This window comes from Dendroctonus ponderosae, unplaced genomic scaffold, assembly GCF_020466585.1.
Source record: "Dendroctonus ponderosae isolate FM_Combo_2020 unplaced genomic scaffold, Dpon_F_20191213v2 Dpon_F_20191213_7, whole genome shotgun sequence".
Taxonomy (NCBI): Eukaryota; Metazoa; Arthropoda; class Insecta; order Coleoptera; family Curculionidae; genus Dendroctonus; species Dendroctonus ponderosae.
This window is the reverse complement of record NW_026018916.1, coordinates 11,554,824-11,566,506: the sequence shown is the minus strand read 5'-3', so window position 1 is coordinate 11,566,506 and position 11,683 is coordinate 11,554,824. Positions and strand designations below refer to the sequence as shown.

Here is an 11,683-nt window from a genome sequence, read left to right as displayed (position 1 = left end):
AAATTCCAGCTCAGGTTTGCTCTGACGTCCAACCTATGCCTTCATAAATAATTTATCAACATCATTACTAGATAAAAGTGTGTAAATATTGGGCCATATGCTCAATATGAAAATGTTACAAGCGTTTTCTTCGCCTATCGCCCATTAATGAACAGTCGGGTATGTTTGTTTTTGGTATATGCCTATCGATACACAACAACTTCCGGGTGTATTTCTGATATACATATACGGTATTAATGTTTGTTAAGTTAATCGAGAAAATGCTTACTAAATCGCAATATGATTGAATAGGGAAATTTACTTACGGGTCCTTTGTAAAGATGCCCAGTTTCCATTGCTAGCAACTCAGCTACAAGGGGCCCACCTGCTATTCGCACCACTAATTCTTTAGCACTTAGTGATTTTTCCAATAAGAAGAGTAGCATAATTTTCAGGGTTAAGCAGATTTTCATTTTGGTTACTGCAATTTTGGCGATATCTTAACTAAAACAAAATTTATCGGTTTCAAAAAGTAGGTACATAGAATTTAATTTTCGAAAGTAAGTTGAGAAAAACGTAGCACCACTCAGAAAAAAGACTCTAAACAAGAGCACACAAGAGCAATTAAAAACCATTTAATTTCATTAGCGATTTGGAAGTACAAAATGCAACTTTTTTTTTGCATATAAAACAGCTTTTACCTGAAAAAAAATTCTTGAATTTCTAAAAAGTTGTAGATCACTAACACTATAAATCGCCGAATTGACTTACAAATTTTCGAAAGTTTTTGCCGCGCTTTTCTCCAGAAAACGAAAGTTTCACGCTTGTTTTACAAATCGCGTGATAGGGAGTGGAAAAGCAAGTGCTGAAAGCAGCTGAACGGTGGCGAAAATAACTGAAAGCTTCAATCCCTTCTCCGATTTATAGTAACGGTATTTTATTGGTTTTAGGGCCATTGTTAAACAGGTTAATGTAACATAAAAGCGGATTTATTTGCCACTAATTGATCGATTTTGGTGTATTCGGTTTGTTTAATGAGCGCTTGTAGCAACTAGATTCACGCAGTTCAAGTCTATTAAAATTGAAGATATTTAATTATGTGTTTAATAATAAAAGCAAACATTTCTGATACCAATTTTGGGGCCATATACATTACACATACAATTAATGATTGAATAAGTTTTTCTACAAAAGTTCCCGTCGTTCCAAAAGGTCATATTTCAATTTTTATAATTTTTTATCCGAAAAAAATTGGAAGCGAGTCACTTAAAGCCATTAATCATCTGAATATCTGCTGGATAAATGGCAGAAAAGATTACGCATTTTAAATCCTTAAAGCTACGAATTAACCGGAATATTAAGTTTGTCTACAAAATCAAGCTAAAATATTTTGCGTTCTATTTATTTTAATTTTAACTGAAATGTAATTTTTTTGGTTTGGAAACGTCGACCAATCACGGTAAAAAAATGAAGTGTCGACAAACTAGTAAAACTCGGTTATTTTAATTAAATGCAATTAGGAAAATTATTTTAACTGTTATTGTGTAACTGTTACTGTGTGACTACTGTGTAACTAACTGTAATTATTTTCCAAATTTAATTTACAAAGCTTCTGGGTTCCCGGCAGTTATATCACAACATTTACAAAACACACTTTTGCTCAATATGTTTCGCTATTTTCTGTCATCATCAGTCGGGACCGTAGAGAGAGGTGGAGTGAACCTTAAAGAAAACATACAAGCATAGGTAGCAAGGAAAAAAACCTAAAATGTTTCCTAACTACATGCTAGAACCTTGCACTTATTTCAAAATTTATACAGATTGACTGATGATGGTAGCAAATACCGAAACGTATTGATTTAAAGGCTATTTTGTAAATATTATAATACTTTTACTCTCTGTTTTAAAATTCGATTTAATTGCTCGTCGTTTCTGTATTATTTGTATATAGAAATAAATTCTTACACAAGAGAAGATTAAAAGCAGAAGATGATTACTTGAAAAAAATACCTCTTAATAAAAATTGTTTATTCTACAAACCAACAACAACAAAGGAAATCAAATTTCAACTATTTAAACAAATCATTCTATCCAAATTGCAATTCTAAACTTGGCCAAATAAGTAAAATTAGTCAATTACAGTAATCCCCAATACATCAATTCCCCAACAGTTTCTACCAACGCACTAGTGCCAATCACTGTTCCCAATATTTGTTTTCTTAAAGCTAGAAAACAGCAGTTAATCGCTTTAATCCAACGTCGCTTGACTGGCTTGTCGCTCAGATAATAAATTTTAATTACATCAATTCCTAAATCCCGAAAGTGTCTGCAGGGGGCATGAGTGGAATGCATATAGCAAAAAAATCGATCTCAAACTCTCATTGTTTCAGTTACGAGTTACAACCTACGCAACGGTTATATCGTTATTAAATACCACCTTATCAACGTTATTTATTATTTAGAAACGTTAAAACCAGCAACAGTATTATAAAATGGACAGCTAAGACGAGAAAATCGGTCTAACTCTTCAGTAGCAACTTACTTCGAAATACCTATCAAATTGATACCCATAAAAAAATAAGATTGTCTAAAACCAATACGTTTTCTGTCAACGTTGTATCAATTATTTTCATCTAAAACTGTGTCGGCTGAAGCGAAGCACATCTTTTTTCTCGTTTGATACTAACTAATATCTAAAGGTTCTTAGAGGTTTTTGCTATTCAAGTCTTCTACTTTGAAGCCGCTGCTAACGAGTAAACCGATAGTTTTTTATGAACACTGAAAGTACATAACACACAATAAGTGTTCAAATTGTTGGCCATTAATTTTATGACTGCGAAATAAATTTGTTTCGAATCATTGTTGTACCTTTTGGGGTATTTCGGGGGTTACAATTCATTCTCTCAAAACTTTCAAAGTTCCTTGAGGAGTGTAGTTTTCACCTTAATGCAAAATCTGATGGATTAATATCTGGAGTACTTGCAGGCCATTTCATAGGACCCTTTCTGGCAATCCGGAAAATCTTCATTTAGAAATTGCCTAACCGCTAAACCATAGTCGGTAGGGGAACCATCTTAGTGGAATATCAATAGATTTTCTGATAAATTTTCCAAAAGATCTTCTGATTGGGTATTATCGAAGTCTTCCAGCAACTAAAAATATGTTTTACCACTCTAATTTGATATGGACGGGAAACGTTTAGGTTTTGAGGATTTTTGTATCCTCCTACAGTTGTGATTCTCGACAATTTTAATTAAATATAAACTTGCTGCCTACGAAAAGCAGATATTGATAATAAAAGTGTGATTTTCCGTCGCTCTTTGGGTCATATGTTCGCAGTTTATTTTTTACGCTACGAATTGAATCAACTAAAAACTGAGCTTCTTTAAATTTTTTACTCATTTCAGCACACATTTTTTAGCCCGCATGCGTCTCTCTATAAGGTTGGTTAAAACATTCTTCATAGTTCCCACGTTTTTTGTTCATAAATAAATAATTCCATAATCCCAATTCTCTCTGCAGACGATTAAACTATTTTTACTGGCACTGACAAACCAAAGGTCTGAGAGACGAAAACAGTTGATTTAAGGGCTGCTTCAAAGTAGGATTTTTTGCTACACTATAAATAAAGTCCTTAAAAACATTTCATTTGATGAATCACTGGATTTTTCTTTCCCATTTAAAATTTTAAGGGTGGATCATCCTCTGCTCAGGTAATGAAGGTATCCATCCATACCATCCCAAGTATCTAATAGAGAAGTTTTTGCATCAACCGAAAAACTCCGTTTTGTTTTAGTTGGCGCATCCTGTATAGGTTTTCTTCGAGATATATCAAGTGCCTAAGCGTCTTCCTGCTTTCAGATTTGCTCTATAGCAATCTTATGCCGTCTTAATAATAAAATTAAGCTTTTCTTGATAATTAATTAATAACCAACACTGCGTTGTAATTTTCAGTGAAACCACTTGAGTACGTTTTTTAATAAATTGACTTACATTAAGTATTTGCAGTGTTTTTTGTATATGTTTTTCACATTTCTTCTACTTATTTACTATCTTCGACAGAAAGATTCATAAAGCAAACCCACAAGGTTTCTAGACACTAAGCAAACCCACAAGCTAAAAGAATAAGCTAATTCTTAATAATTATTCGATTTTTTGCTTCAAAGTTCGTTTAACGTATTGTATCATACTAAGTAATGCTATATTCTTTATTTGTTTCAATTATATCGGGATATTGGTTAATTTGAATTTCTTCAGTAAGTTCCCTTGTTCTCCTAATTGTCGATTTAGTCGTCTTTATTTGTTGCCATTTTAATTTTTTTTATTTGCTTGGCTCGCTAGGAAGTCGAAATTTTATAAAATTAAGAAATGACCACCGAACCAAGAATTCTATTTTAGATACAAATTTATATGCCACAACGCTTCTGGGTTTAGTAATTATTTGTTCTCTGCGCTAAATTTGACGCCACTAAATCAACCACTCATCATTTTTGTAACTCGTAATAGCATCTTTAATTACTGCAATTTTCATTTTCAGTTACACTACATATTAGTCAGAAATGTGTTTTTTTCAAGAAACTGTTTAATTTTGTGTTGTTAAAAAAGTGTGGTTTGTATTGGTTCTGCTTTCGTTTTATTTCTTAACATGAAGTCTCATTTATATTTCCTTTCTTTTTATCTTCAGTATTAAATTGCTTTTTCATTCATTTAACATATTAAACAGGTATTTGTAATTTCGATGATTAAAAATTATAATTCAATAACTTAACAACAAAAAAACGTTTTGATACTAACGTTTCTTCAGTCTCTAGTTGTGCTTTTTCATTAAGTAGCATTTGTAAAGAGTTGCAAGCTCGACCACTTGTGATTTTAAATAATGATTAATTATTATTAAATTTTGTTGTTGAAGAAGAGATGTTGACATTTAAAACTCCGTCATAATTACTTGTTCTATATTTTAGTTAAAACAGATCAAATTATCATTAATTTCCTTCAATTTAGTCGGCCTTTGAGATCTATTTTTTTAGTGTTTTCTTAGTATTCTTGTTCAATGCGAATTAATATAATCTGGTATTTTAGTAATCTCAAAGTATCTGTTGCAAGACGGAATACTACTCCAAATAGAAGCCCAAATACAACAAATAATATGAAAAAATTTGCAAATGTCCAGACAGAAAGTCTCAATCGCCTTTTCGAGCTTTCAATCACTTTTCGCTTTAGCAAAAAACTTGGAATCGCGACCTAAATCGAATTTAATGTTTATAAACAAAATTACGAGGAGCATTGTTTTTGGTTCAATTCAATTATGAATTGATTAAAGCTAACAAATACATTTATTTTGTGTGTTTCAAAAATGTCCCCTATGGCGTGTTATTAATTTCGAGTGAATAGAACATATACAAATATATTTTTTTACCATTTGAAGCACTTGAATAAAGTTCTGCTGCATTCGATGTTTTGATTTTACGATTTAAAATGAGCTTTTAGTAGACTTTGTGTCGATTAAGCGGAATAATTTTTATTTTAAACTCGTTACTTGGGAGGAGGTAAAAAAACTCGAAAGCAGCATAGTACGTATTTGTATTTCTTTTTTGAATCGTTGAAAGTCTTTTTTAATCGTTCAACTATACATTATTGACATATTTATGAGATATACACATACCTACATATCTTTACAGCAGGTTTTACTTAATGCTAAAGTTAATATAAACAGTTAATAGGTTAAAACATTTTTAATTTGCCTAATTATTTCTAAGTATAGCTAATTTGGATGGCATATATTATAACTTTAGATTTCACAAAAATATCAGACAGTAAGTAGTTTAAGTTGTACACTTCGTACGATATGTTAATCTGTTAATTTGAGATAAGTATTTTGTTTCTTTTGGAAATTTTTGAGTATTTAAGGCAAGTGTTTGGTCCAAGTTTCCAGATATGCTTTCAGTTTTTGAGAGGAAGGCACCTATGCTCTGATAGAATATTATGTTTTATAAATTTTGAAAATAGTTGAATTTTATCAAGAAAAATCAATGAAATTTAATCAAGCATTTCTCATTTTGTAAGGCTGTTAGGCTCATCAGTAAATAGCTTTAGGCTTATGTATTATACGAGTACTAATTAACCCACGGTCAAGATAATTGAACAAATTTAGTTGAAAGGATTGAATTAAATTAAATTTCTACGCTGAAGAGGAATGAAGCTTAACTAGGATAATTCACATTAGGACTATGTACAAATATGGACTGGTACAAATATGTTGCTGGATGTTTAACATATGCTGCATTTGCTGCATTTCTGCTTATTATTTCCACTTCGTCGGGCCTCATTTTCTTGGTCGATTTTTCTTCGCAAAGTATCTGAAAAGCATAAGTAAGGCCTAAATTGTTTTAACAGACCGTTATCTTGTTCTCTTCAACTATATTTTCACATAATTTGTAATAAGGGATCGTCGAAAAAGTTTGCTTTTCGATTACCTGCTAACGGTTTTTTGCCAATTGCAACTAAACTTTCGTAAAGTTCCTTGATGGGATTCACATCCGCGCTCAGTCCATGTGTCCAGATTAGCATCATCCGAAAGCCATGCTCCTTGTAACTAGAGGGACCTGAAAATCGCTGCTTATTTTCCATAATGGATAAATTATAGATTTTTCCTTGCCATTATATTGATGTTCTATAGCTTTGATTTGATCGTCTGTGAACGCCCAATGATGGGCCAATCTTTTCCATTCTCCATGCCCCAAGTGTTTATATGCTAGTTTATATAAAATTTCCTTCAATCGTTCGTATTCCTTTGCTCTTCCTTCGTCTTTTGACGTTGACCTCCACCGTCTACTTAACTTGGGCTTCAGGCCTGAACCTTCTTTTTTATTATCTCCATTTCCTTCCTGAAAGCAGCATTATTAATAAAATATAAAATATGTATAGCGTATCCATAATGTAAAAGATTATTTGGTTCATTTTTGAGGCGGTCGAAAAAAGGTGGTATAAAATCTATCGCATTAATGTCACATCAATCAATAATAAAGGAATATTTTGTTTTGTTGTCCGGGTTTATCGTAAATATTGCCGTTTCGCCATAAAGAGGATCATGATTCATACATATTCGGGAAATGTTTTTTTTAGATGTAAGCAGCAAACCGGAATTAGGAAACTAGTATTCAGCGTTTAACTTAGTTCTCAGAACTGTTGAAAATGTGTCGTACCTTGTGCAATGTGCATCGAATGATTTTATTTCTGCAAAACAGTTTGGTGGTTTTTAGTGCTTTTCGATCTATCGGCATCTGAGGAGTTGGAAAGAGGTTCAGAAACAAAGAAATTTTACTGGGTATGTAACTGAAGCTGAATTTAAAATAATTTAAGGAAAACCTTACATTTACATCAGTAAATTCGATATCTGAAGCTGAGCTATTTTACAACCCACATTTTTCCGTGTCTGGCCAACTTGCTCCGACTTGTTTTTTTGATATTCAAATCAATGCGTTGATATGTCTTAATACAGATAATAAAGCAGATATCAAAAATTATAGGATATACAGGGTGCCCATTTTCTGAATCTTTGTATGAGTAACTTCTACTTTTAAAGATAGAGAAGCCGTTAAATGGGCAAAATTGGGCAAATTGGGAATTCGATTGCCTATTCATTACCGTTTTCAAAATTTAGGTACTCGACTTGGTTCCTGAAATATCCTGAAAAGACAAGAAATCAACACTTWTTTAATTATCACTTATTACGTAAACTGCTTAACTTAGAAAAAAAGTTAAAAYTGCCCTTAGTACAACTTGATTTACTAGATAAAAAATAAACTTATAGTTTTTTAAATGGTAATCATAGTTGGCTGTGGGCCTTTTAAAATCCTCATTTTTTCCTGAATTTAACGATTTAATTGTCTGTAGGTTTTTCTCCTTTTGTTGCCGTAAAACTTCAAAAGAAGATAAAAAATGTGTAGTAAAAAGAAGTAGATTATCACACAAAGCACAAAACAATAATGAATCGTTTAAATTAAATGTTCAAATTGACTTCCGTTTACGTCCAGGCATTTTTTGGCATCTTCACATTCAACTCGTGAGTTCTGTGAAGGTGCACTATCATGTTGAAAATATGCCAATTTTCGATACGATGCTAACGGAAAACTATTCAACATGTCTTCAAGTTCATTTGGTAAAAAGTGTAAATATCTTTCCATATTTAAATTGTGATTATAAAAGAATGGACCAATAATTTGCCCCACCAGACATTCACAAAAAAACACGTTGATGTCGCCTATTTTCAATTAGATGATGATTTTTATTAGCCCAGTAAACATGATTGTGTCTGTTAATTATTTAATGTTTGTTTTGTGCTTTGTGTGATAATATAGTTCTTGTTTCCATAGCCTACTACACATTTTTTTATCTTCTTTTGAAGTTTTACGGCAACAAAAGGAAAAACATACAAACAGTTATATCGTTAAATTCAGAAAAAAATACGGATTTTAAAAGGCCCACAGCCAACTATGATTACCATTAAAAAAACCTACGTTTATTTTTTATCTCGTAAATCAAGTTGACTATTGCTAGTTTATTGAATTCAACGTAAAAAGTTCTACCAAAGATAATTTTAACTTTTTTCTAATTTAAGCAGTTTACGAATTAAATGATAATTTAAAAAGTATTGATTTCTTGTCTTTTCAGGATATTTCAGGAACCAAGTCAGGTACATAAATTTTGAAAACGGTAATGAATAGGCAATCGAATTCTGTTCAATTTTGCCCATTTAACGGATTCTCTATCTTTAGAAATGTAGAAGTTACCCATACAAAGATTCAGAAAATGGCCACCCTGTATATATCTTTACAATAAACAAATTATTATTAAGGCTTTTCTCGCGGAAAAAATACGTCTTGGCTGAAGTCTGAAGAAACGCTCTCAACTTAAATAAATAGAATATAACACAACTAAAAATTTTTTTTTTGTTTCGTTTAATCATTTCAAAAAGAACTATCGTATGTCTTAAATTTGAAGAATTAAACAAAATACCAAAAGTATACGACGACGGTACGTCGACTCAAATAAAGAGAGCGAAATTGTATGACATGTTTAATTAAATTTTTTTTAATTTTGGAATTTCAATAAATACCTTTGTTACACAACTTTTAATGGCAGTAGTTTGAAGAAGTGTTTTTCGAAGCATGCTTATTGTAAACATCAGTACGTGATTTAAAAAATAAAATGGGAATAGAAGTGCTGGTTTCAACTCTTTCAACTTTTTTCTGGACTTTCAATTGTGAAATTTTCAGCTGATATTCACTTATGCAAAAGTTACCGGCTCAATTTAGAACAGCGCGGCATGAGATAGATGGAATCTCAAGATTAAACTACATGCAAATTATACTCTCTGGTAATACTTAATGCGAAAATGAGATTTTCATTAAATCACATTTAAAGTTACATTTATTTTATAATCGTTCGAATGAAATATAATCGGTTGTATTACGTTTTCAGTTATACGTTTAAATGCCAGAAAATTCTCTCATATTGGAGCGTTTTGCAAACACCAAATACGATTTTAAATATTCGGGTCTCCAGCGATTGAGTTATGAAAAATAACTGCGTATTAATCCGTTTATTTCCCAATTGAATCAAACTGAAATTAATTTTTGGTTTGTTGAATAGATCGATTTTTGCTATTAGTATTGAAAATATTTGAATTTACAAAGCATGTGGGTGGAATTCATTTTCAAGTTTCCATCAGCATTAACAGATTTATCATGGTGCACTGTTGTATAATCAGTATTATTTGATTTACTGTTGCACTTTGATTTTTATTTTGTTTAAGATCTCATAATTTCACAAATATTTGAAGATTGCTTGGATACATCGTATTGTTAAATAATGATAGACTAAAGATATTTTGCATAGTTTGCACCAAGTTGTTAAAATATTTGATGTTTCAATATAAAATTGGTTAGAAATTAGTCCTCAAACGTTTATCTACGCTAAAAAAGTTGTGGGTCGCTTTGATAAGTAGCCACCTAAAATATCAATGTACTGTTTGGTGTGAAGAATTATTAACACCAAATTTTTAAACTAGCTCTTCATACCCTTTTTGTATGAAGCAAAAACTGACTCTTAGAAGCAACCGTTACGAAGATATTTTTTTAATGTAGCCAGTATTTTAGGAATATCGGCACTTACTTTTAAAAATATCTCATTTGGCAATTTCAGTAGGTATATTTTTTCACAAGAAAAACCATTATACACTGCAAGCTGTTAAAATAGCAGTCTCTTGTTTAAAGCGCTACTAAAGACCTAAAAAAAACATTTTCCGCATGGCTTTCATTTCTCGCTTGCGCCATCGAAAACAATCACGAAAACCCGGTCATGAGAAACGTGTTGATCTTGAATTTGTTTACACAATTACTTAAATTTTCATCGCTCTTAGTGAAATGCAATTTTTACATACTGGCGTGCCCAGTAAGCACATGATCAAAAGGGCACTGCGACATTATTTGGCTCAAAAGAAGGCAATTTGAGTTGATTTTATTATTAAAAAGTTTGTTTAGGATAAGCGTAATGGAAATTTGACCACTAAAAGCATAGAGTTAGACATGTTTTTTTAATTGGAATAATAAAATTGTTTTGTTCTCTTCCCGGCCACACATTACGACTTTGATGGCTTAAACCCATTTATGAACGATAAAGGCACACGATAATGTGATTTTATAAACTGGAACGTGCACTTTGGCCGAGTATACAGTTTTCGGCGAGCGCGTTTAGGATAACTGGATGAGTTGAAAAGGCTCGAGTTTATCTTATTTTAATCCACTATATCCTAGAAACCGCGATTTAATGGCATACAGTTTACCCCAATTTTGCAACATTAATTACATTGTGCATAGAAAATCTGACTATAAGTAATAACTTACGGTTCCTGGGTAATCCAGCCTGGCAGTTTTAATTATCATATCCACAATGGCGGTAAAACTGCCCCTTGCGGCAATATACAGAGGGGTTCTGCCGCCTTGTTCCCTCTGTTCAATATCCGCCCCCGCAGCTAGAAGCAGCTTACATATTTCTGTATGACCCATTTCTGCAGCTATATGAATCGGGGTTTGTAATCTCTGAAATTATTAAATAATGCGTTATGATGGCGTTGCAATCGTTTTTGCACCAAACTGCCGAAAAACAATGTTGATGGAGATTGGAAAAACCGAATTCTACCTTGTTGGATTATAGAAATTAAATACTCGTAGTATCTGATATTACTACCTAGAGCGAGAAATGCCCCATTAATTACTGAAGAGGTTTAATGTGCTAGGTGTATATTGGTTCTTTTAGCCTAAGAATATCAAATGGATTCTTTGCTGTTTTATGTCGTTGATGATCCAAGTTAATAATGGTAGAAGATTGATAAACATTGCTTTACACGTGCGCGCCATGTAAAGTATAACTTTTTAACCATACCAAGAAATATGAAATATACTAGGTAGTGTTAGACTGATTTTTCCTGATTTTTAATTTTGGAGGGCCAAACCTTTACGGTACAACGTTTGAATACGAAGAACTTCATATTTTTGACATTCAGTCTATATTGTACAAGGTAAGCTCATGATCAAAAGGGTACTGCGATATTCTTTGGACCAAAAGAAGACCATCTGACCTAACTTTTATTAACAAGAAATGTCTCGCTCCTCTGCTATTGATGGTCAAAGTTCTTCAAAAAAAT

At 32.1% G+C, this 11,683-nt stretch overlaps 2 protein-coding genes across 4 annotated transcripts in view; both read right to left on the bottom strand.

Annotated features, from left to right (window-relative positions):
• The window catches only part of LOC109543176 (neuroendocrine convertase 1), a 34,232-nt gene extending 33,369 nt beyond the window's left edge, over positions 1 to 863 (bottom strand). The window contains exons 1-2 of the mRNA XM_019912750.2: positions 681 to 863; positions 306 to 483 (exon numbers count right to left, since the gene is read on the bottom strand). Coding sequence (XP_019768309.2) covers positions 306 to 452 — 147 coding nt within the window. The 5' untranslated portion in view covers positions 453 to 483; positions 681 to 863. The remainder of the gene's footprint in view (positions 1 to 305; positions 484 to 680) is intronic.
• Positions 864 to 5,542: 4,679 nt separating this feature from the next.
• Positions 5,543 to 11,683, bottom strand: part of LOC109543195 (ankyrin repeat and death domain-containing protein 1A) — a 46,165-nt gene continuing 40,024 nt past the window's right edge. For all 3 annotated transcript variants that reach the window (XM_019912774.2, XM_048668346.1, XM_019912775.2), the window contains 4 exons: positions 10,884 to 11,078; positions 6,635 to 6,863; positions 6,453 to 6,581; positions 5,543 to 6,335 (listed from right to left, as the gene is read on the bottom strand). In XM_019912774.2, coding sequence (XP_019768333.2) covers positions 6,247 to 6,335; positions 6,453 to 6,581; positions 6,635 to 6,863; positions 10,884 to 11,078 — 642 coding nt within the window. In that variant the 3' untranslated portion in view covers positions 5,543 to 6,246. The remainder of the gene's footprint in view (positions 6,336 to 6,452; positions 6,582 to 6,634; positions 6,864 to 10,883; positions 11,079 to 11,683) is intronic.